This window comes from Lepisma saccharinum, chromosome 29 (assembly GCF_977018435.1).
Source record: "Lepisma saccharinum chromosome 29, izLepSacc3.1, whole genome shotgun sequence".
NCBI classification, from domain to species: Eukaryota; Metazoa; Arthropoda; class Insecta; order Zygentoma; family Lepismatidae; genus Lepisma; species Lepisma saccharinum.
Genome location: NC_139257.1, coordinates 12,920,338 through 12,946,368, shown reverse-complemented (window position 1 = coordinate 12,946,368; position 26,031 = coordinate 12,920,338). Strand labels below are relative to the sequence as shown.

At 37.0% G+C, this 26,031-nt stretch overlaps 1 protein-coding gene across 2 annotated transcripts; it reads left to right on the top strand.

Annotated features, from left to right (window-relative positions):
* Positions 1–135: 135 nt before the first annotated feature.
* Positions 136–25,508, top strand: LOC145981199 (uncharacterized). Of its 2 annotated transcripts, XM_083114322.1 has the most exons (4): positions 136–228; positions 2,582–2,661; positions 18,669–19,105; positions 22,864–25,508. In XM_083114322.1, exons 2-4 carry the CDS (start codon positions 2,614–2,616, stop codon positions 23,972–23,974), a joined length of 1,596 nt encoding a protein of 531 aa, XP_082970448.1. In that variant the 5' UTR covers positions 136–228; positions 2,582–2,613; the 3' UTR covers positions 23,975–25,508. The 2 variants fall into 2 exon arrangements, with proteins under 2 accessions (XP_082970448.1, XP_082970449.1); XM_083114323.1 differs by lacking the exon at positions 22,864–25,508 and having other exon boundaries at positions 18,669–19,226.
* The last annotated feature ends 523 nt before the right edge of the window (positions 25,509–26,031 follow it).

Below are 26,031 nucleotides of genomic sequence, written 5' to 3'. Positions count from 1 at the left end.
TGTTTCTTTTTTTGGCAACTGCATGCCGTAAAGGGGAGGGCTGTATTTTCTAAATGACTTGTGGGATGGGATAATTTGCGACTTCTAATTTTTATGATGGGAAGGGAGTGGAGGTTGGTATTCTGTGGAAAACGACAACAAGGACTTTCAACGTAGGAGTTACTTCATTTTTGGACTTACAAATTGAACTTCGACCCACAATTTAATACCTGGCCTTGATAAAAAGAGGTAAGTTACCTTCTTTGGTTTAATTTTAGCCTTCATTTTTTGTATCTTCATGTGTCAATGCGGAAAACAGTGAGAAACAGTGTTGTGGGCAGGTGACTTCGGCCAATTTCTAACATGCCTTTAAAAGGGACTCTATAGATAAAGGCGGGTAGCCGGAGCGTAGCGTACCCTAGCGGAGGCGGTGCCGCGGTAGCGGTAGGGGGCGGTAAGTCAATTACCCCAGGGGCGGAGCCCGGAACCGGTGGGAAATTTTGACTCAACAATTGCAAGCGACAAAATCGCAACTTTAAACGGCTGTACAGCCGTAAATACTTCTTTCCGCGCTCCAATTTTTTTTATTCACAAATAGGATCACATAACCTTCATAATGAAAGAACAAAAAATTCAAAATTTGAGGGTGTAGAATAGGGTACCCGACCCAAAAAGGGGTCGCAATTAAATTATTATGAAGGCAACTTTACAAAATTGGAGAAAATTACGGAAGATTGTGGAGATGCGATCATGCGAAAGAAGAAAACGCGTACATATCTGAATTGGAAAGATTAAAAAGAGATGTTCCACTAAAATATTTGGTACTTGTTTACTATCCTTTGGACAGATTTCGTACATAGCCCCACGAACTATTTCCGGTAAGGTTAGGTTAGGTAGGGCCACGCATAGGTTACAATAGTTAAAAATTGGTTTCGAAAAAAATATTCGTATCCCCACACACTATTCTCGCATAGCTCCATGAACCATTGACGCATAGCCCCACAGGTGTCCGAAGGATAGTAAACATTTACCAAATATTTAATGGTCGGTCACCTATTGCAAGTAATGTTAACATTTATTACGAAATAGAGTAATAATCGTTTCTACACTCTGATGGAAAAACATTGGCGGTAAATATGCGATATCGCCCGGACGGATTTCTTCAAATTTACAGGAGAAAGTACTTACTGAAATGAGTTTCTTTATCATTCTGGACGTTCTTGGAGGTATTTTCTTTTACGGAAAGTAAAAGCTTCGTAGTTTAATGCTGCCGAACAAGAATTAATCACTTTTTACGTAAGAAATTGGTATTGCCTGCCACATTATGCCTTTGTTTCCATTGTGTGCATGCAGATGGCGAGAGCGTTGAAAGTCCAAACGTGCCTTCTTTTTACGAAAATTTCTATTTTTAACTACGTATGTTCGCTGCACTTTCTTTTTTCGATGAATTTAGGGGTGAAATGAGTGCTAATGGAACCTAACCTAACAGGCCTAACCTAACCTTGTGTGAATGGTTTGTGGGGCTATCCGTGGATGGTTTTTGGGGCTAACGTCACTGGTTTGTGGGGCTACCCATGGATGGATTTTGGGGCTAACGTCAATGTTTTGTGGGGCTACCCGTGGATGGTTTTTGGGGCTAACGTACATGGTTTGTGGAGGTAAACATGAAAAAAAAAAATCGAAATAGTACGTAATTTTCCGTCATGAAGGTTTGAAACACTGCTTGCACACTGAAAATCGACAAAACACAAGCTGGCGCGTCATGACGCACGATGATCAATTACGAGTGCACGCCATATTGTCTATTACAGAAGCGGAACAAGTAAGACAAATAATCAATCATAATATGAGAAGTTGACAGTATTTTATGGAAAAAGGCATAACTTCACCTTAAAGAATGTTCCGCAAGGCAAAATAGGTAAGTACCAGTGGTAAAATTAAGGAAATAAATGAGTGAAAGGTGTCCGGGCGTTATCGCATATTTAGTACATTGGCATTACTTCTGTATGTTGGATGTAGGCTTTTCCAAATTTAATGGGGAGACCAGAGAAGGGTAACACATTACTATACCTGAGACAGATTTCTTCAAATTTACAGGAGAAAGTACTTATGCAAATCATTTTCTGTAGCGTTGTTGATGTTCGGGAATGTAGTTTTGATCCATTTTAATGCAAATGCATGTGGTTTTCTACGTAAATCTATTTCCGACGCGCTATTGCTGCTGTCGCCATTTGCTTTCTGCATGAGAGCACAATGTTCCATGTGTTTGATGACGTAAACACCGTAGTCAGTGTTTCAACCCTCGCCGTCTTTTCGCTATAATATGATGTGCCGTTGTCCGTATATGCTAAATTGAATGAAGGGAGTGCTAATGGAACCTAACCCAACAGGCCTAACCTAACCTAGTAGGCATACCTCGTCCCCGTGATGGTTCGTGGGGCTATCGTGAATTTTTGTGCTAACGTCAATTGTTTTTGGGGCTAAATGTGGATGGTTTTTGGGGCTAACGTCAATGGTTTAATAATTACTCTTTATGTCGAAAATTGAACTTTTTTCGTGAAAAAATATTGTGAAGTGTTTTTAATTTTTTTTTAAAATTTAGGTATTTTTCGGTGAACAAGGATACAACACTGCATGCACACTCCAAATCGACAAAACACTGGCACAACGCGCGATGAACAGGTAAGCTATCGCAATATTGTGTGGAAATAAGGAAGAACAATAAGTACTCGTAAATGTAAGAAATATGCATTATTTTCGTTAGAAATTCATTATTTCACCTAAATAAATGTTCCCGAATGCAGAATAGTACGTTAGCAATGTAAGAAAGTGTGAAATAAATCATTGACAGGTGTCTCAGGTATAGTAAAGTAGTACCCTTACGGAAATGGGTTTCCAATGTTTACAACGTTCGTCGAGGTATTTTCTTTCATCGTGGAATATATTTGACCAGGAAGTCATGTATTTTTTCAAGAGAAATATCTCACTGATGCACAATTGTAATTGCTTTCATTTGCTTGCACTACGACAACCAGATGCTGCGTTCGTTTGATGACAGCCACTTTCAGGGTTTTAAACTCCTTTTTTTTTTTACTATGCTTGCCTAACGTAACCTAACTTTATTGGAAATGGTTTGTGGGGCTTTCCGTGAATGGTTCTTGGGGCTATCCATGAATGGTTCTTGGGGCTATCCGTGAATGGTTTGTGGGGCTATCCGTCAGATACCCGTGCATAATGTATAATTTCCACCGGTGACAAACACGATAATAGGTATTTTTCAGTGAAGAAGGTTGAAACACTGCATACCCACAACTTGAGTCAAGATGTGCCCGCCATATTGTGTGTTCCGGAAGCGAAGAAAGGAATAATAAAAAAAGCACTCAGAATGTGAAAATTGTGTTTGTTTTCATGTAAAAAGCATAATGGCACCTCGAACTATGTTCCGCAATACAGAGTTGGTAAGTACGAACCATGCAAAACACAAAATATGTGATTTTAATGTTTCTCCGATCTATGAAACTGTTACCGGGTAAGACTGCAGAATATGGGCTACTTAGGAGGAAAAAAGCTGTTCATAATTTTATGGTAATGGTTTGAAGTTAGTAATCAGAAAAACGGCCCAAGTTCCTTTTGTTTTATTGCGATTTCATCATGCTACGAATGCAATTTTTACATGGTTCGATTTTGATGTATGTCTGTTAACACATACTGCGGAGTTTTAGCGATTGGTACTAGTTTACTATTCTTCAGACAGATTTCTTCATTTCTACAGAAGAAACTACTTACCGTAATAAGTTCCTGTAGTATTGTCTAACATCTGGAAGGTGTTTTGTGTGATGTGGGAATGTTTCATAGTGGAAATTGAACCATTGACGCATAGCCCCACGAACCATCATACATAGCCCCACAAACCATTTCCGGTAAGGTTAGGTTAGGCAGAGTCACAATAGGTTACAATAGTTAAAAATTGGTTTCGAAAAAAATATGCATAACCCCACACACCATTCTCGCATAGCCCAACACACCATTCTCGCATAGCCCCACGAACCATTGACACATAGCCCCACAAACCATTTGCGGAAACGTACGTTCTTCAGTTACAAAAACACTTTTTTAAAAAAACAATTGATCAAAAAAACGTGAATACACATTAAAAATGATCCGCAAAGCAGATAGGTAAGTAGAAATGTCAATAATTGACGAAACTCAGAAGTTATAAGTGTCCGAAGGATAGTAAACATTTACGATTGGTAAAAATCTGTTATTCCCAGGACACCTATAACTTCTTCGTTTTGTCAATTTTTGACATTTGTACTTACCTATCTCCTAGGCGGAACATTGTTTTAGGTGTATTCACGTTTTTCGTCCCGGAGTCGGTGGGAAATTTAAACTAAAAAAATATTTTTGTTTGAAATTTTTGAGTCCAAATTTCCCACCGATTCCGGGATCCGCCCCTGAGGTAATTAACCTACTGCCCCCAACCGCTAACGCGGCCCCGCCTCCACTCCACTCCGGCTCCCCGGCTTTATCTATAGAGTTCCTGTTAATGACATGTTAGAAATTGGCCGGAGTCACCCTGCCCCCAAATGAGCCCCAAACTTTTAAATTTGAAGAAATCCGTTACATCACACAAAACACCTTCCAGATGTTAGACAATACTACAGGAACATATTACCGTAAGTAAAAATGAAGAAATCTGTCCGGGGAATATCAGATTAGTACCATTTTTTTTTTCAACATAAATAACTTTTTTTCGAGTCGAAACAGTGCTCATTACTTTAAGAAAGGTTCAAATTTCGTGTGACAATGATTTCCAACTTTCTACGATAATTAGTCTTTGTGCTAGGAGAAATTATAAAACAATCGGAACCATTACCGGAAAAACATTTTTCATTGTATTTATGCTATAGGAACCTAACCTAACAGGCCTAACCAAACCTTGTTGGGTGACCAGGGGTAAATATTGGACAAAAATCAAACTTTTACCATAGCTCCCACATTTATGTACTTTTCTAGCCAGTACTTTTTTTTGGTGGTCGTATTTTAGGCTCAGAATATCAAGCCACGCATACCTATTATCCTCGTATGACTCTTCTCTGACGTGGCTTGATGTTCCGAGCCTAAAATACGACCACCTGAATAAGGAAGCAGTAAAGCTTTCTAAACGTAGTTTACAACGAATATATACTCACTTACGTACGTAGACAAAATTAAATACTTTTAACGTATTTTTGTTAATAATTTGTGCTTTGTTCAAGTACAAACATTGCACAAATGGTGTTTTTTAATCACACAAACTATAACAAGTAAATTTAAGCATATTGAGGTGCTGTCTGTCACCAAACTACAACTAACTAACTAAACTGATTAGAACTAAATACAGTTATACCTAAAAACTAAATACATAACTTTTCAAAACTTTAAACTTTTTAGACAGCTTCTTTGTTCAAGTAGGCCTACAAACATTGCACAAATGTCTTTTAATCAAACACACTGCAACAAAGCATATTGAGATGCTATAGGCTTACACTAGGTTGTCACTTTCCACATCATCTTCAATCATTACATGATCAGACTGCGGAGTAGGGAATATTTGAAGACTAAAATTGGTAAACGCTGTAAGTGCCACAATAATTCAAACACCGTTTTCCACGTTAAACTGTGAAATGTGCCATGCTTTATAATGTGGTAAATGTGAAATGTGGCTGGTAGCCCTCTAAGTAGTTCAAAGGGCATGTAAAGAGGTCACTAGTGTGCACGTTCTTAAGGGCTGATGTGCGAATGATGCGATTTCCCAACACTTTCACTTTTGACACGTACAATGTTTACCACTTTTAGTCCTCATTTCGTTCCTGAGTCTAGAGATACTTTGATTTTCATTTGGTGTTTTAAGTCCACTTTATGCACAGTAAGACTAATCATGACTGGGGCTACAGTTTAAAGTGGGATCCGAACCACTATGTGCCTCCACCGGCTATCGAACCTGGGACCCCTTGATTAGAAGGCAACTACGCTACGACTGCACCATCGGGGAGGCACTAGAGATACTTTGAAACATTGGCCTTCATCATTACAAGTTATTTGAAATGGATTAACTGATTCACAGGACCATAAAACACATACAGTGTTTTCACAATTTCACTCTGTGGTTGCGCTGACCACCAGTACCTGTTGCAGTCCAATAATCAAGCTGTCCAATAATTACCCATAGCATCTCCACTAATTACTCGCTGTGTCTAATAATTACCCCATAACTAAACATGCATGTCATACTGTTACTGTTCATCCTACAATGATTTTTTTCAGCACAAACCACCTTCATACACATACCTAGGACTGGGCATTACAAAATTCAAGATCAAGTAAAAGAAAACAAACTTATACACAATTTTGTTTCATTTGAAAAGAAAAAGAAGTTAAAACTATTTTTTAAAGTGCTTTGGGTTATTAATATATTTTTTGAGAAAATGTACAAATATCATCCCAATAATTAATCAGAGCATTGCTGGATATGCAAGTAACAAATGTTGGTTAGTTAGATGTAATAAATTATGATACAACATGGTTTTTGGTACCTGTCCAATATTTACTCCGATTTTCTGTGTCCAATAATTACCCCAGGTCACCCTAGGCATTCCTCGTCTGAAATAATAAAAGAAACTGTGCAGAAACCATATGGACGTGAAGGAATGGAGAAATTGGTCGAGAAATGCATTGCTTTTAGAAGCAGGAAAAACATTTTTTTTATGCGCAAAAATATAATAGTAATCGGAAAATGGAAGCAGAATGTACATACTTTCAGGGTATATAAATTTTGTTCATGTATGTAGAGGAAAAAAGCAGCCCATGTTCTGCAGTGAAACCAAACATTTTCCAGTTACGATAGTTTTCTCTCAAATAAATTCTTCAAAATGGTGTATCCTCTGTTACAATGTATGTATCCCTTTCTACATCAAATCAGGAATGAGCCATACAGATCAGCAAGTTTTGCTATATGTTACTTGGTTAAATTGAGGTTATGCTGATGTTTTGATTCAAAATATATTTTTAAAAAAGTGTTGAAGAGGAGTAGCAATTTAACACTTTTACTACAAGAACATAATAGATTTAATGTTTAGCATAATCACAAGAAGCTAATGATAGATTTTGAATGAGATTACACCTACTACTGTTCAACTTTTTACAACTACTAGATAACATCCAAAGGGCTTTTTCCTATCCTGACATAAGTCCTATGTAAGGTTACCAGACGTCCGGTTTTTCCCGCATATATCCCACGTATTTAGCCTTATGTCCGGCGTCCGGCAGGCATTTGAAAAATATCATAAATGTTCTATATTTTGAACGTCACATAATATTAATTAGGAAAATGCGTACATGTTTCTTTGAACAATGGGAAATCATGCAAGTTACAAGTCCATTGCCCAAAATGAAAATAAAAGTTTGTCCTGCTAGAGAACACACAAGAAAACGGGAAGCAACTAATGAACAAAGTTTTGAGTCTACATTCTGATGTTACTGTTCAGTGCCTGAGCAGAATTTTTTGCCTTCGGGTATATACTGATGGAACAAAGTGTTTCTCATTCTTATTCAATATTTTTGATTGTAAAGCAAGGGTATAGAGAACAGAGTTATTCAGGGTGTCTACCAGTCAAGAAAGCCATGAAAGTCAAGAAGAAGTAAAGAAATCAACAAGTAGGTCAAGAAGTCAATAAAAATCAGGAAATTATACTTGCAGTCAAGAGATTTTGCTATCACAATTACTGACTGGTTGATTTAATTTATTTTACTTCACATTTCTGCCCCTTTGGCTAATCGTGAAGATGAGTATGAATGGTGGTGAGGTAAGATGGATGAAGAAACAATCACATACACATAAGGATGACAACACACGCCCCACATAAGATTATTCTGGCTGTGAATCCAGGCGCCAGAACCTCGCTAGTCTGCCAAATGCAGTCCAGGATGCATTAATAGATAAAGCAAGTCTAATTCTTTTGTAAAATACAGCTTCAGTTTTAATCTTAACTGCCCATTTGGTAGGGGTTTTTCATTAAATATCATAGATATGTATTTTCTTATTTGCTAATTTCCAACTTTACCTAAGTAGGGATTAAATAAATAAATGTTAACTAAAACGAAAAAAAGGTCAAAAAACGTCCTGGTAAAGACGTTGGTTGATATCCTGTAATTAAACTAAAAATACCATTTCAAACTATGGTAATTGCTGAATATTTGTTAGCCATTACAGGTCATAATGCAAATGTTGAGAGCACTACCATCAGCACAGTGGACTCATGAGAGAATTTTTTTTTCACATCTGTAAAAATTTGGTCTCATCAATATATTTTGACTAAACCTGCAATTTTGAGAAAATTTTCTCTTCTGAGAAGTACCAGTTAAAACATGTAGTAGAAGTGCATTGTTTAGTAGGTAAGACTCTACTTTACGTCCTTTCCCTAAGGAATATGTGTCATATATAGTTGGAAAGCTTATTGTATAAGGAATTCAACAACGTAAATCCCAAAGCGAGGAAAAATTACCTGGACGAGGAAATCGATAAAAACCGATGTTGTCCAGATATGCATAATTGAACGTACTGAGGAAATTTTTCGATGATGAAGCACATATTTAGGGATGAAATGAGTGCTAATGGAACCTAACCTAACAGGCTTAACCTAACCTTGTAGGCATACCTCGTCCACGTGAATGGTTCGTGGGGCTATCGTGAATAGTTTGTGGGGCTACCCATGCATGGTTTTTGGAGCTAATGTAAATGGTTTGTGGGCCTACCTGTGCATGGTTTTTGGGGCTAACGTGAATGGTTTGTGGGGCTATCGTGAACAGAAAGTGTAAAAAGAAAAATGTACTTACTCGAAGAGATGCCGGCTGTCTGCAAGCACGGTTTTGAATGATGCACTAAATTTTTACTGGGGATAAACTTATTTTACACTATCTACAAGTTTTTGGAACCTGTTCTTTTTCATGCACCATACACACGCACAATGCACCAAGAATGCAAAGAAGCAATCACCACGCAGAACACAAATGAGCAAAGCACACGCATTCACAATGCGTACACAAAGATGAGTCTGCAGTATTGTTAACTCCCATCGGTTACCACCATATGGCAATAAGTATGTAAAGTAGAGTCTAGCCGTTTAGTATATTACAGTACATTAAGAATTCGTTAAGAATTCATATTTTAAAACTCAAAAAGTGTCATTTTTAAATTACTTTTTAACGTGTTCTGTAGAAATATATATTATTTATTGCGAATGTTTTGTGTCCTACATTTTGACATAAAGTCCTACTTTTTGGGACAACATGTTCTACATTTCGGCCACGGTGGCTCAGTCAGTAACGTGTCTGACTACCATGCTAAAGGTCCCGGGTTCGATCCCCGGCCGCCGGTTCAAATCCGGGAACTTTTGTAACGATGGAAGCGGCCCCGGCACCCACCCAGCATCGAATAACATGGGTACCTGGGGGAAACCCTAGGGGGTAAAGGCGGTCAGGGGCGTGATGCTGATCACATCACCCCCGCTCATGACCGGATCAAGAAAGTGTAGTGCGTTACCCCCACACCCTCTATACGCCTTCATGGTGTGGTGCTATGCACAGGGGAGCACTTTACCTTTTTATGTTCTACATTTCCCTTATAGCTATCTGGTAACCCTAGTCCTACGTGTACAGTTGTGTATCCTAGAACATAGGAACAAGCCCTGGGATAAAGATTGAAAGCTGATTTATTATGTTCAAACAGAGATTCTTGAATTGGGCTATATTTATATTGCACATGAGTGCTTATGTGTAGCTGATTGTCCTTTCTTTGTCTTTGATGTTAGCAGAGTTGTACAGATGAGGAATTTTAATATTACAAAAATGTAAGTTTCGTAGCACGTAGATCTCTAAAAATTTCCTTCCGCACTACTTAAAATCTTCCTTTCTTAGTAGAAACTTTATTTGGGGCATTTTAAAAGTTGAAAGTAGCCCAATATTGGGGATTTGCATGTTTGATGCATAGATGAGATGATTACTGGAGCTGCGCAAGAGAAATATGTTCTCAGTATTCATTAATATTTTAATATTATTTCACAATGCTTGATGTTTTATGGTAAGAAAGTAAGAAAAAACAGTAAGATTGAAACAGATAGGAAGGTTAATCTGTAAAATAAAAAAAGATGAACAGAAAAAAGAGAAATGACAGGAAATATATGAGAAGGGAAGACCTCCGTGGTGGAGTGGTTGAATGTCGGGTGTCCTCGGGTTGAGTCCCAGCCAATGTGTGTCCATTCATGAATTCAATCATATCATCACTCATCCTCATTGTCAAAATTAACCAAAAGTGATAGAGAAAAGACCTTAAACAACTATCAAATCAAATTAGGAAGAAAACAAGTCGAATTGTGTAATATGTCAGGACACATGTTAGCAGCATGACTTTTCCTTTAGCAAGGGAATGGGGTGCACTTGATGTGCTATTGTAATTATAGCTGTAATGCCCCCCTCCTCTCCCCATATACATCCTTGGATGTCTCGATTTTCTTTTCAGAAAATCTGGTGACCTTTAGCTATGTATTAGTGGCGAATGTGAATATGAAAGTGCCGTGTGATCAAAAGTGAACATTCCTTGCTTTGGTTCTTATGTATTTAGGTATGTCCAGGACAACTGTACACCAAGCATGTGACTGGCATCAACTTTATTATGTTCTGTCATTTTTAAATAGTGGCAGAAAATTGCAGCTGATCATACAAAAAGACAAAGAGAGAACATTTTGCACTCATGATCAGTATAATTTACTTTTCATTTCATACCTTAAAGATAGTTAAAGGTTTGGAAGACACGTGCCATGTGCCTATGCCTGTTACAGAAAACGGAGTGCCTAATGGATGGTCAAAAAAAAATTGGTACTTATATTCCTTTTCCGGAATGTCTGGAGTAAGAGAACGCGAACGTGTTCTTGACGCATGCTGAAGGGTGTGTGTCTTGCCCAATGAGCGTGCGGAGGGGAGGAGCATGCACGGGAGGGAGTGACTCGACTGCTCATTCGCAGTCAAGTAGTTCTGTAGTAAACATGTCAGCTCGCATCAGAAGAGCCCGGCATAGTGTTGACTGTGTTCGAGAACCTATTTGCACGAGGTAAAACAGTAAATTAATGTGTTTTAGAGACAGCTGCTCTAATGGGATTTGGGAAATCCACCGTTTATAATATCCGGAAGGAAGCAAAACAATGGCAAGAAAAGGATGGAACATCCCTGTTGGAAACGCCGGGCAAGAAGCATCCGAAACGAGCTCAATGATTTACAGGCTTTAATGAGTTTGCGCTAGAGGCATTATAAAGGCTCATTCACAGGAAATTTGGGGTTTTTAGGGTGGCAGTTGTGCAAAGAAATAAGTTATGTACCATTTACAGGCCAATTACTGGCGTTCTTGCATTGCATTGTTTTCTTAAAAGACAATAAACGTGCAATATTATTTATTTGTGTAAAACAATAAATTGGCCCAGGGGTGCCTATTCTCCCAAGGCCCATGATGCACTCCCCCCTGTTTATGCCAAATTAATTACTCAATTTTTATTTTTTGTGAGAGAAAATTTGTGGAAAAATGGAATACTAGAGGTGTAACCATGAATTTTGTCTGGTGGGGGCAAGTACCAGGATAGACATACCAATAATAATAATAATAATAATAATAATAATAACATTAATAATGGCTTTATTATTATTACTGCTACTACCAGTAGTAGTAGTAGTAACAAAGATGTTATTATCCTCATAAATTGTGCAAAGGGGGGTAGAAGTCTGTGCAAAAGCATTTGTTTGGAACAAACGATATGAAACATTTTTCAAAGCCGTCAATTTCACATTAGCTAATAATGGAAAACAAAGCATGCAAACTGTATTTTTGAATGGCAGAAAATGAATGATAAATGCATTCCGAAGATACACATATTCAACAAGCTAACACTAAATTGTGTACGTATTGAAAGTTTATTCAATACAAATATACTATACATATTATTTAAATACATTATATTGCAAAAATGAAGCAGAATGCGAGCGAAGTGAGTAAGAAAACTTTTAGATCCAATTTTTTGCAATTGAAAACAATATTGATTTAATTGGGTGCAAATAATTTCACTGGACGCAATGGCATTCTCTCTTTTACAACTATTTTTAGATCACTCAGCGCCCATGGCCGAGTCCCTCCGCTCCTAGCTAAAGCTCTGAACTTTACGAAAACTAGAAAAGCAGATAATGCAAGCGAAGCAAGCAAGAAAATTTTACAGAATGTATTTTTATTTGCATAGAACTTGAAATCGAAGGGTAATTGCTCCCCTGCAGATGCCCTTGGCCATCCAAGTTTGTCCCCTTGCTACCCTAGAATTGAATTCCGTCAAAGGTTGGGGGGGCAATGACCCCTTGTCCCCCTTGTATTAATGCTAATACCATGACCCTCTCCATCCAAACCGATTCTAAAGGCATAAGAGGTGGTGTTTCATTTCAACCCTATCACAGGTAGGTAGAAAAACTATACATAATAACCAAAACTAAAAATCAATAACAAGTCAATCAAACAATACGATCCCCCCATTTTTGTGTGAAGATATATAAAATTTTGTTCCCCCCAAAAAAATTCCATGATGCAAATTCCATTTCATGGCGCGTCATGAAACCCCCCTGTGGGCACCCCTGCACTGGCCATTGTTGAGAATAAAAAGAAATTGGCAGCAGAAGGCGTTTTGTTTACGGCCGTTATACAGCACAGCTTTTGTTGCTTTCATCCCGCACCCTTCCCCACCTAGTCTGGCCCCGCCCACAAGCTTTTTCCTCTGTGGCCACCACAATACCAAAGTGACCAAAAGACCAAAGTGAATGAGAAAATGTAGTATTTACAAGTATTACATTCCTTACAACAATGCAAAGTTTGATTGAAAATTGGCTGATACTTTGTGTTGGAAATAATGATAATGATGTGTAAGAGCAGCAGTGTTGCTAGCTTATGGAAAAAATCCAAAATTTCACTTCTGATATCATCCGTATGAACAAATTTGCAGGCAAGTATGACAAAAAACACTCCTTGAGAATATGTAATCCTCAGGCCCATTTTTGAAAGGAAAAAAGGAAATGATGCAACATTTTTTAAAGTCTTAATTTTTGGGAAATTTTGAAAATTGGACATATCCTCCTCCCTGGACCCTACATTGTTAAAGTGTTGTTTTGTTCTCAATATTGCATGTAAAACTGAAATATGTCAGTACAAAGTATTGGCTGAAGAGTTATAGCCAATTTTATAATCTATTCCATAATTCTGAAAGGGAAAACAAATACATTTTCAATTCTCGCTTGTTAATAATAGTGAAAATGGAAGTAGGCAGTGGCGTAAATAACAACCCTCCACCCCCATGGTGCAAAGGGGGTGGGGGTGCAGTAAGAATGATAAATTAAGAAAGTTTTCCTTTCAGAGTTAAGATATATTTTAAAACAAACATATTATATTTTTTTGTCCCTACAAACAGAAACAAAAAATGTTATTTACTAGAAAAGTATAAAGTGAACTATCAGAGTCGACAAAATACTTCATTTGCAAGTACGAGGGATGATCGAAAAAAAAAAGGTTAGAAAGCCTATTATGACGTATGTGTTAGACATACCTGGAAGATCAACACACCTGATGATGGAGGGCACTCAACACTAGTCCTCGATGTAATCACCTTTTTTGTTCAAGCACTTGTCACAACGGTAGATGAGGTTTTCCATACCGGTTGCACAGAAATCTGCATCAAGTTCTCGTAGCCACCGTGAGGCAGCTCTTTTGACATCATCACATGTCAGATAATGGTGGCCAGCCAACCAAATGGTAGTCCCAGCTCAGCTGATATTGAGCGTAATGTTCTTCTGTCCTCACGAATACACTCATCCACAAGAGAACAGTTCATGTCAGTGTTTGAGGTACTGGGCCTACCGCCGTGTCCAGGGTTGTCATTAACAATACTGGTCCGTCCTTCTTTGAAGGCACAACACCCCTTCGCTACATGTTGCCTTGAAATTGTCCCCTCCCCATACACCTCCACAATCTGCCTATGAATGTCAGCAGGTGTAGTGTTTTTGGCCCACAGGAACCGCACCACTGCCCTCACTTCTACTCTTGACCAATTTCCTCGGGTATACATGGTCAGAATCCGAAGTCCTCAAACTTGTAACAAGACAAACATGTTATTGATTTACACATATATTTTCGTTATGTTACAGTGAATAAAACAAAAGTTATATGCTTTGTAACCTTTTTTTCCGATCATCCCTCGTAGTTTAAATCATGTGGTCATTACAAGAGGTGCAACAAGTGAAATTTTGACTTTGTGAATCCCAATATTGGTTTGTATTTACAGCTTCAATTTTTATCATCCAAACCAAGTAAAACACAACTACCTTTCTGGAAAGACGGGTGATATTTCACCTCCGATTATTATTACACTGGTACTAAGCCAGACAGAGAATAGAGAGATTTTGTTTATGTTATTCATCTTTATTAGATGCTATTTATTGTGAACCGTGCAGGTTGTTTCCTGATAGGTTTGAATGGTGTAACGACAAAATTAATGATTTGTAAAAATAAACAAAACAAAAAATACATTCTTATAAAAGTTACTATAAAAAAATAATCAAACAATCAAAGAACAGGAAATATGCCGAACTCACACCTTGAATGCATTTTGTATGACATAGAGCCTGCAAAAATCATAAATATGTTCTAATAATGTTGCAACAAAGTATGGATAGGAAGTGCGAAACCATTAAAAGAATTTTAGATGTATTAATAACATTATCTACTTGTAATTTGGCTCTGCTGGGACATTGAGAAGTTGTGACAAGTGTACAAAGTATTTCTGCAATATTTTCTCAACATCATAGACTTCTTAGCGAGGTATGACTTACTTCTTAAAACTCTTGTAAAGTTTGTCTGTTGTCTTAACCTTTTGTGCCAGTTTTTGCGTGGTATACATTCACATTCGAATGTACCTAATACAGATAAACGTAGTTGTGTATTAATATTTTTAAAAAAGAGCTTTAGCTTTTTTAAATGAATGGAACTGAAGGTAGAGGAGGGGGTGCAGAATTTGTTAGTTATGCTCCTGCAAGTAGGTAATGTCTAATGAATAGAATATGTAAAATGTTAAAAATGTGTATGATTGTCAGAGAAGTATTTCCTGAGTTTAATGTAACAGCATAGATTCCATATGACCCCTGTGTCCTTCTACCAATAATTTCACAACTTTAACCAACATGAGAAATATGCTTGAAAAACTTCAAATTAGGAAAAGGCCATTATCATGCCACTTGGGCCAGAAAGATAATATACCAAGATACACTGTACTCTGCCTGTGTAAGTTGTGTTCATCTCGGTTCCAAGTCAGCAAGGTTCTGCCCCTGTGCAACTGAGTTACCTAGCAAATGACGAGGCTCATTTTAGTTACCTGACATTACCCAAACACAACTCAATGCCATTAACAGAATCAAGCATCCATATTATTTCTAATTACAATACATAAACCTTTACAATGATCCAGGCCAAGGTTAACACATACAGAGTGCCTGAAAATCTTCACCTGTACTTGAATTTCCAAGTACAGTTCATTAAAAATAAATAGCAAGTACAGTATGTGCTTCGTTGTGTTTTCTGCATCATCTGAATTTTAATAGCCGGCCTCCAGAGTGTAGTAGTTAGCACATTGTGCTACAATGCCAGGGGTCCTCGGTTTGAATCCTGGCCTGGGCATGAATGCGAGTGTCCATTCATCATATCATAACTTATCCCCATCTTCACAAATTAACCAAAAGTAGAATAAAAGCAAAGTGTAATGAAGGAAATCAATCAATCAATTAAATCAAATTCAAAAACATACCATTATAAAATATTGCACTGCTGGTAGTCAAATTTTGAAATCTGCAGTGATAGCATAAAACTATGAGCCCAAAAGATATTAAATTTGGCAGTTTTCGTCCTTTTGATAGGTACTATGAATAAACGAAGAATCTTAAAAAGTCATAATCCTGAAGGTTCAAAAATATTTTTTTATTGGTTGATTTGACATGGAATGACCCTTATGTAGTAAACAGATATGCATCATGCTCTTTGATATGAAGTAGGTTGAAGCTACACTTTATTGAACTACCCACGTACAAACCCAATTTTTTTTTTTAATAGCTATTTACATGGTACACATTCAGAAGATAGTACTGAATTTCAACCCAAATCTAGAAGATTGGAAGCATTACTTCCTTCTAGAAATTTTTATATTCTTTAAGTTTGGTTGGAAGATTAAGAATGGTGTCTCAGATCAGAGTTTAATTTCAGATAGTTTTATTTTCCATTTTTCTGTGAAATCAGAAGGTACAAATATTATTGAAGTAGACAAGGTGAATTTATTTAAATGAGGTTGATTTATATAACGATTTAAATCAGATGATTTTGAAAAAAAAATCACTTCAAATAATTTTTAGTAATGTACATAAGGATTTTGTAGATATCAGAATCACTTTTCGCCGTTTCCTACCTCTGGCTGGGTCGGCATTGAAGTCAAGCCTCTCCATTTTTTCCTGGTCTTCCACAACTCATCTCTTTCCACGGTGTTCCAATCTTGTCCTATTCTTCTAACTCTTGTCTGCTATCTGCTCTTTCCACCGACATCTTGGTCTCGTCCTTGGCCTTATTCCCACTCCTTGTACATGGTAAGCTCTTATTGGTAGTCTTTCTGCATCCATCTTCTTCATGTGTCCGAACCATCTCATCTGTGCCTGATCTATCTTGTCCTGAAGCTTCACCACACCCACTGTCTGTGGGATCTCCTCATTCCATCCCTTCTAGTCTTCCCCAAACTCTTTAAAAATTTCCTCTCCACTGCCTGGATCTTTCTTTTGTCTCTTTGTTACTTCTCTTATTATTTTCTCTAATATTTTCTCATACACCTTTGCTAAGTGGCACTAAGTGTTATTCCTCTGTAGTTTATACATTCCTTTCTGTCACCCTTCTTAAATATGAGAACTATTAGTCCCTTTGTCCAATCTCTTGGCATTTCTCTCTCTTGCCACACTGCTTTCAATGCTCTATCCATCCACTGCACACAAATCATTCCTGGTCCTAGTATCATTTCCACTGGCGCTTCATCTACTCTAGGTGCTCTACCTCTCTTCAGAGCTTCCTCCACTCCTCCATGTGAGATTCACTTTTTCCTTCCGGTTTTCTTTTTCCTTCACTTCATTTTCATTTCCTTTTTTCACATTCTTCAATTTCTCAAAATGATATTTCGACATTCTCCTTATTTCTTCATCCTCTTCTACAATGTTTCCCTTTTATCCCTTACATCCCCTTTCTCTTTTCCTTTCTCTCGCTAATCCATACAATCCTTTCTTGTTCCCATCTGCATCTTCTTCTAGCACTTTGGCACATTCTTCCATCCACTTCTTCTTTCCTCCTTTACTACTGTTCTTGCCTCTTTCTTCTTTTCCACGTTCTCTTTTCCTTCATTTTGTGATTTAACTTTAAACCATTTTCTAAATGCATCATTTTTGTTTTCCACTAAGTCTCTAGTTCTTTCATTCCACCATGGTGTTTTTTTCTTCTTTCATTTCTTCTTTAATTTCTTGCTTGTCCTACCTCATACCTTTTCAGCTGCATCTACTAATTCTGTTTTAAATCTTATACATTCTGTTTCTACCCCTTTGGGTTCATCTCTTGGCACTTTTGTTCGCAATATTTCTTGATATTTCTCTTTTATCATGTTATCCTTCAATTTCCACACTCTTATCCGTGTCTCTTGTTCCTCCCTTCTATTTTCTTTTTTTTCATCTTCTGACATCTACTAGTAGTAATCATTTAATGGTGTTTATTAGGCTCTAAGAAAGGAAAAGAATGGAAACAAAATATATGTACTGATGGTGGGAAGCTCATAGAAAAGGAAATGTAAATGCACTTACATTTCTCTTGATTTAAATTTCAATAATGTTTTTGAGCAAAAATAGCAAACATTTTGTGTAGAAAAATATACAATATACTAATTATGTTAAACTGGATATGGTGTCATTATCATTAAATTGTAAATAAACATGGCAGGTGATATTTTGCAAACTATCATTAAAAAAAATGCCAAATTCAGCTACAAAGACTATAAAAATATCTTAAGTTACAATTATAGAGTACATCCAGGATGTTTTACTTTCATTGGAAGAATATTTACTGAAATTATTATAGTATCATTAACAAACTTAACAAACATTTCCATAGTAGGTTCATATATACAGTATCAGAAACAGAAAAATGTGTATTTACATATAATTTTTTATTGCCTTAATCAAACTGTTCAAACAGGGCCATGTACTAGATAAAGCCTTGCTATATAAAAAACATATTTTAATGTATGGTGCCACAAGCCACGCAATTAATTTCAAATGGGGTTTTAAAAAAAATTGATTAAAAAAACAACATATTTTTATATAAAAATAATTATTTTTATTCACCCTGGAAGTAGATGATAAACAGTCAAAGCAATCCATGAATGTTATGCATAATTCTAAAATCCTCAGCTTGATTGCCAGTTGACATCTTCTCTTTCAAAAGTGTGTGTGTTATTGAAATTTGTCTTCACTTTCAACACCATCTGAAGTTCGTGTGTAAAATGTCTTTTCAGATTTCAAGTGCCTCACCCTCATCATCACAGATGGAGTCTGTTGCTTTGCCCTCACTGCTGAAGCTAGATCCTGACCTCATGACGTTTTCAATAAAGAGTGAGTCCCAAGATATTCCTCCTTGTGAAGAGTCAAATGAAAACACTTGGCAGCCATCTTTATCATCAGTTAATAAATCTGAACCAAAAGAGGAACAAATGAAAGTCGATGAACCAGGGAATGTTGCTGGTAGCTACTTTCACGTATATTTGCACTCTTATGCTGGAATGAGTGAATTTTTGCCAGAGGATAGTAAGGATTTGGATACGAGTGACGATATTGCACATTATGGTGCTGTTGCATTCAAAAATAATGAGAGTGACAAAGTTAAAGTAGAATCTGAAGATGTGAAGAGTGAATTCCTAGTTGAAGATGACTGTCTAACTGCAGAGACAGAAAGGTGAGTGCATGGAGTATTTTCAAATGAATACCATAATACTTTCAACAGGGGTAGAAAAATACAGGGCACCCAGTTGCCATAGTGTCTGAAAATTTTCACCAGGCACTTGAATTTTCAAATTCAGTTCTAAAAGAAATATATATTTTTACAATATCTTGAGTTCTTATGGAAATTTCCATGACCTTCTTTTTTTAAAAAAAATAATGAGTACAGTGTTTTTTTTTTTTTTAATGTTTATATGTTATCTGTATCACATGTAAAATTAAATCAGAATAATAAACATGTCATTATAAATTTTGCACTCTTGATTGGGCCATATATCTGAATATTTTGCATTGATATTCATGCTGTTACTCGTAGAATCTTCTTTAGGAAGACCACTCCGGCAAGGGAATTAATTACTTTCAATCCAATATAGTAATAATTAATAAATTAAATGTTTTAAGATCATACCAGGTGGTCCAAAAGTCCCAGAATGGTCATATATCGTGAGAAATACACATCGAATCGGAAAACGAAAGAATATGTGTTTAATAAGTGAACGAAAGCTATTCAATGATATCACACTTGATTCCCCACCCCTGCCCCTTGGAGGTTAGGTGGGGGCAACTGTAAAGTTTGAAATCGAAACCCCCATTTTGTATTGTAGAATCGGATTCTACGTAAGAAAATAACTGGGTTTCTGTACTACATTTCGCGTAACCCAGGAACAACGACGTGGATGTAGTAGTATTTTGTTCCCATCGGGGTGCTTGTTTTAGGTGAGTCCCCTCACCTCTGTGGTGACTGGAACTTAATTACCCACTCACCACCGCCTTTTCTCCATTCCCAACGTCGAAAAGCATAAACGTTTGAATTGTTCATTGTTTTCGTCATGACCTGATTTGTTTTTCTTCCATGCTCCCATATGGCTTCTCAAAGGTGACTGGTCTACCATCTGGTGACTCTATGCGGGCATGCAATTACCTTGACGTGTGTTGGCAGTTCGCTGCATGAGCAGTTCCCAACCAACAATGATACACACACAGTGGGCTTACTCATCGTGCCACCAGGTCGGTTCGGCATGAGGAGCTGCCTGTAATCTACCACGGTGAAGGTCGCGTCCTTAAGGCGATCATTGTGTAAGAGGTGAGATCTTACAGAATGTGAAAGTGGGCGGTCAAATTTAGTTTCAGTAACCCTGTGTGCATTCTTTGCAACTCACGAAGGGGGAAATCGTACTGGAGTATTAATAGGTCTACGAAAAAATAGAAAATCCATTACTGTTCGTATTCTGTCAACGATGCAATTGTCAGAGAAGGAAAGGATAACAGTTCTCATGATGCGGGGGTTTGGTGATAGGGAACGATCATACAGACACATTGCACATTTATTCAACGATATGTTCCCGAATCGTGCATCTATTTCAAAATCTACTGTTTATCGAACCGTTGATCACTTCGAAAGAACTGGAGTAGTCAGGGATGAACCACGATGTGGAAGATCTAAAACCGCTACAAACGACGAGAAATCTTTGGAAGTTCTAATGCATTTCCAAGAAAACGCCCATACTTCGAGTCAAAAAGTAGCTCATGAAACCGAAGTAAGTAAAACATCTATCCTTAGAATTGTGAAGGCGCATCGGTATCATCCGTGCAAAATAAAACTAGTGCAAGAACTCATCGGAGACTACTATGATCGTAGACTTGAATACTGCGAGGAAATGATGCTACGATTCGACAGAAATAATCAATTTCTGTGGTGGACTTGTTTCTCCGATGAAGCTACCTTTGAGTTAAGCGGATCTGTCAACCGGCATAACATGAGGTATCGGGCCACAGAGAATCCCCACTGGATGCGAGAGCATCGTACACAATATCCGCAAAAAGTTAAAATTTGGGCTGGAATATTGTGTAATCGTATTATCAAGCCATACTTCATTGATACTTATTATATGTTGTATTTTAGATTGTTGTTCTCACATCAGTGACCTTACTGTGGTACGAATTGTGGTGAAGGTGAATAACATGTGTTAAGGTGCTTGATTGCTGATACTTATTCTATGTTTGTTAAAAGTGTTAGATTTAATTCTGTTAGCATTAGTCTTACTGTGCACAAAGTGGACTTAAAACACCAAATCAATCAATCAATATTGAAATTTCCATGTATTTTTTGGTTTCATGTGTGGACATAAAAGGATATTTTGTTTAAAAGCAATGCGAGAATTCTCTGGAATTCAATGAATGGGCAAATGCTTGTCACATACTATATATTTGCAAGAAATTCACCCAACTCTTTCAGTTACACAAGGACATGTAGTTATTGCACGAATATGGAGTATATGTTGAGAAACTGAACTTTTCAAGTGTTCATGGCGATCGCTATTTTGGGGAGAAAAATGCCTCATTTGCACCACCCCAGGAACAAATCCTGTGGATATCCATGCTGTAAGAGACAGGTAAACGTGATAAATTACTGTGTAAAACACACCTTGCAGTGCAAAAACAAGGGATCAATGGATGGACAATGACAAAGCATTGCTCAGTAGCTACGGTAACAGCATTGATCATTGTTAATACATAGGATCTCACTAGCAAGAAATTATTATTGTTACAAGAATGATAGACATATAGTTTATGGAATTACAATTATTTTCGTCATAATATTTGTTCATAAATTTAAAAATTGCAATAAGTTTAGAACACTCAGGTTTACACATGAGTTTCCTCAATATGATTTATGATATTGTAAAAAGTATGTACAAGTTTTTGACTTTTCTGCAGAAACGATAATTTTCTTTAGTTAATATACAGTTTCAAAATGTATGTATTTCTTCTATATTTTCGTTGCTTTTCTGCAATTTTGCCAATCATGACAATGGAGATGAATGGTTTATTTTGTTATTCTGTTACCTAGAGTCGCTTTTGCCACTTTTGGCTAATTGTGAGAATGAGGAAGAATGGTGAATAATGATGATGATGAGCAGTGTGGGGAATGGAGGAGCAGGAGGATCCATCCTCCCAACTAGGCTTCTTTCCTAGTTTTTGTTTTGAGTCCACTTTATGCACAGATAGCTAATCGAAACTGAATCCGAATCACTAGTGCCTCTGCCAGGTATCGAACCTTTCATTACAAGGTGATAAAATTTCCATTGTGTCTTCAGGGAAGCATTCCCAACAAGAAACTTACATAAAGCGTTGCTCCACCTGTTTCTCATTTAGCTGTACCAAAGAATCACCCCCCCCCTCACTATCTGCAATGTTAGAGCAAACATCTAACGAATTACAGGAATTATGATAAATAACTATCTATTTTCCAGTAAGTACCGCTACCATACTAGGAGAGGCTTTTGAATACCCATTTGGTTGTTTCAAGTTTTTTTTCTTATGCAGAAGTAGCATAAAAGTAGGGAGTAGTGCACATGAATAGTGTAGCGAGCTGCTTTTTGGGAAATGTACCTCTAGCTGTAGCGAAGCTACATTTTTGGATGAGTAGCCAGAGCTGCAGCAAAACTACTTTTAAAATGTAGCGTTCTAATCACTGGTACACAGTACTTGAAGTTACTTTTATTGTTTCACAAGGAGTACTATTACTTGTAATTAATGTTTTATTCTTCACTAGTAGCATATCAAACATTAGAGTAAATGCAGTGTAGTTGGTAATTGGTAATATGCTTAGAGAAAACTGTAGTAAATTGTTTAAAGCTGAGTATGTCAAATGTAACTCATTTTTCTGAAATATTTGTGTAAATTTTCTTACACACGTCCATCTTCTTTCAGGTTATCACTGGAATGTCCATCGATTAAAAGTGAATTTCAACAGATAAAAATGGATAATGATAAGGATCCATATCTTAGAGAGACTAACTTTGGTGCAAGTAAGAACTCTGGATCCCAATCACTACCAATTAAATCTCCTATATGCAGCTCAATACTGCCTACAACACTCTGCTCTGGGACAAAGAGTAGTGAAACTAATTTAGAATCTACAAGGGAAACAGAATATATTAAATCTTCAAACTCTACTGTTTGCAAAGATGGCAGCAATTTGTTTGTTCACAAATGTGAACTTGCGGTTCGCATGCGAAAGCACAGTAGTGAAAAATCTTTTGTGTGTTCAACCTGTAAGAAATCATTTACACCTGAGGAAAATCTTAGACGACATTTAGTATCACATACGGCAGATAAGCCCTATGTGTGTTCAACTTGCAACAAATCATTTTCACTGAAATACCACCTTAGACGACACTCAATTATTCATACTGGAAATAAACTTCATGTGTGTTCAACGTGTAACAAATCATTTACACGGAGAGGAAACCTTAGACAGCATTCAATTATTCATACTGGAAATAAACTTCATGTGTGTTCCACGTGTAACAAATCATTTACACGGAGAGAATACCTTAGACAGCATTCAATTATGCATACTGGAAATAAACCCCATGTGTGTTCAATGTGTAAGAAATCATTTGCTCATAAGGAATATCTTAGACGACATTTAGTAACTCATACTGCAGATAAATCCTATGTGTGTTCAACTTGTAACAAATCATTTTCACTGAAACACCACCTTAAACGACACTCAATTGTTCATACTGGAAATAAACTTCATGTGTGTTCAACGTGTAACAAATCATTTACACGGAGATGTAACCTTAGACAGCATTCAATTATTCATACTGGAACTAAACTTCATGTGTGTTCAACTTGTAACAAATCATTTTCACGGAAACAAGATCTTAGAGAACATTTAATTATTCATACTGAAGAAGGACCCTATGTGTGTTCAACGTGTAACAAATCATTTGTGAGGAAAAAAATTCTTAGACAACATTCAATAATTCATTCTGGAGATAGACCCTATGGACTTTCAACATGTAATAAATAATTTGCACGGAAAGGTGTTCTTTGACAACATTTCAAAATTCATTCTGGAGAGAATTGCTTTGTGTGTTCAACATGCAACATTGAAGAACATTCAAAAATTCATAGTGTTGAAATACCGTTCGTATGTTCAACTTGTAACAAATCATTTACACAAAAGAGATATCTGAGACAACATTCTGCAATTTATGCAGGAGAGAGGCCATGTTTGTACTGAGCATGTAACAAATCATTCACAACAAATGCCAATGCTTCCAAGACATTCAAGGAATCATACTACAGATACATTGTGTGTTATAGCATTTACCTGACTTGCAACAAATAAATGTTAATAGAAGATTTCGTAGTGGAGAGAAGTTGCAGACTTCTTAATAGCTCCTTTACTTTACTTGATTGCCGTGACACACATGACCAATAGGAATAAACTCATTCTAAGCTGCATTCCGATTCTACTCATGCCAGCCCCCGTGGCAGAGTGGTTATCAAATCATGCTATGCTGCCAAAGGTCCCAGGTTTGAATCCTGGACAGGGCATGAATGTTTGTAAGTGTCCATTCATCCATATCATCACTCATTACTATTTTTGCAAATTATCCAAAAGTCGCACAGAATTGAAGTAAAATAAAACAAATCAATCAATCAGATCTGCTCATATCCACTTCTCAAAAACAATCTTACTATTCTAAATTCCAGAAATCGTTAATGTGGCAACCTAACTCTTTAGCATTAGCTGAGAATTGCAGCTTTACAACATGCCTTGTAGTACAACTACAAACACTGTGCTGAGATATTTTTTTTTCTCGAATATATCATGATGTTTAATAACTATAAACCACCATTATAATGCAGAATAAAGAAATCTCTATTTGGAGTAATTACGTCATATGTCTTTTCTGCACATTCCTCTGCACATTCCATGTTTCATCAATGGAATTCGTCATGGAACCATCACGGTTCACCATTTTCCTCACACACAGATGATGCATTTTGGTAATTTAGGAGAAATTTACTTACTATACAAGTTTTGGATCTAATGAGCACGAATCTTCCTCATATAAGTTAGAAGTACTTGTGATTAAGTTATATTGTTTTAGAACACCGTGAGTCAGAGGTCTGGCTTTGTATACCATCTGCCACTTTAATAACCATAAGATAATTATTGAGAAAAATCCCTGAATGAAAAATGTGTGTGAAAGGTTTGTAAATTGGAGAAGAGATTGGGCGAAATCCAGGACTTCATCCACACCTGAGCCCCCCTCCCCCCTGAGGCCTCACAGCCTCCACCATAGTCATTCTCATTCCAGAAAACCCAACACCCACATTTTACGTACTGCCCAAAATTCACAAAGTAGCCTCCCTGGCAGACCCATCAGCTACAACTACAACACACCTACAAAAAGAATCTCAGCCTTTGTCATCTCCCACTTCCAAATCTTGTAAAAGCTCTACCCCTACCTCGTGATACCAACCACTTCCTTAAGAAAATAAACATCCTCCCATTGCCTCCAGGCACCTTGCCACCATTGATGTAACTTCCCTCTCAGGGCCACCTTTAGGCCCTTGAATTATGTAATGTTCAAATATCGATAACATCTGTTTCTCATAAAGTTATTCTCTAACACCAACCTGCTTGATAGAATTGTGTAATTATTACCTATTGTAGTGTACCTTCGCAGTATCACCGTTTAGCACCAATAAAATTTAAAATTTGTATTTTTTCTGCCAGAAAAGGCACTAAATACGGAAAAGGGATCAAGACAGCCACCCTAGGGGGTGGCAATTCACGCATTCACCACTCAGGCGACACCGCGCTAGAGAAAAATATAGTTTGTGTGCATTTTTTATGAGTTTATAGGATGCTGGTGCTTCCAATTAAGTAACTAATCTGACATAGCTTGCATTCGTATCTTATTTTGACATACTTAAACATATCCAAAATTACTGAAATCATAATTAATGTAGCTACTACATATAGTGTTCCAAATATTTGTATCAAAAATAATTAACATATATTGTTTTTTTTAACACTGGAAATGTTTAAGAAATTTACCAAGGAAAAGA

What these genes read in the sequence shown, in the direction of transcription:
- LOC145981199 (XM_083114322.1), top strand. Translation starts at nt 2,614, where the DNA reads ATGCACACTCCAAATCGACAAAACACTGGCACAACGCGCGATGAACAG. An exon ending in GCACAACGCGCGATGAACAG is followed by an intron (nt 2,662 to 18,668) that starts GTAAGCTATCGC and finishes ATGTCTTTTCAG; the next exon opens with ATTTCAAGTGCCTCACCCTC. An exon ending in CTAACTGCAGAGACAGAAAG is followed by an intron (nt 19,106 to 22,863) that starts GTGAGTGCATGG and finishes ATCTTCTTTCAG; the next exon opens with GTTATCACTGGAATGTCCAT.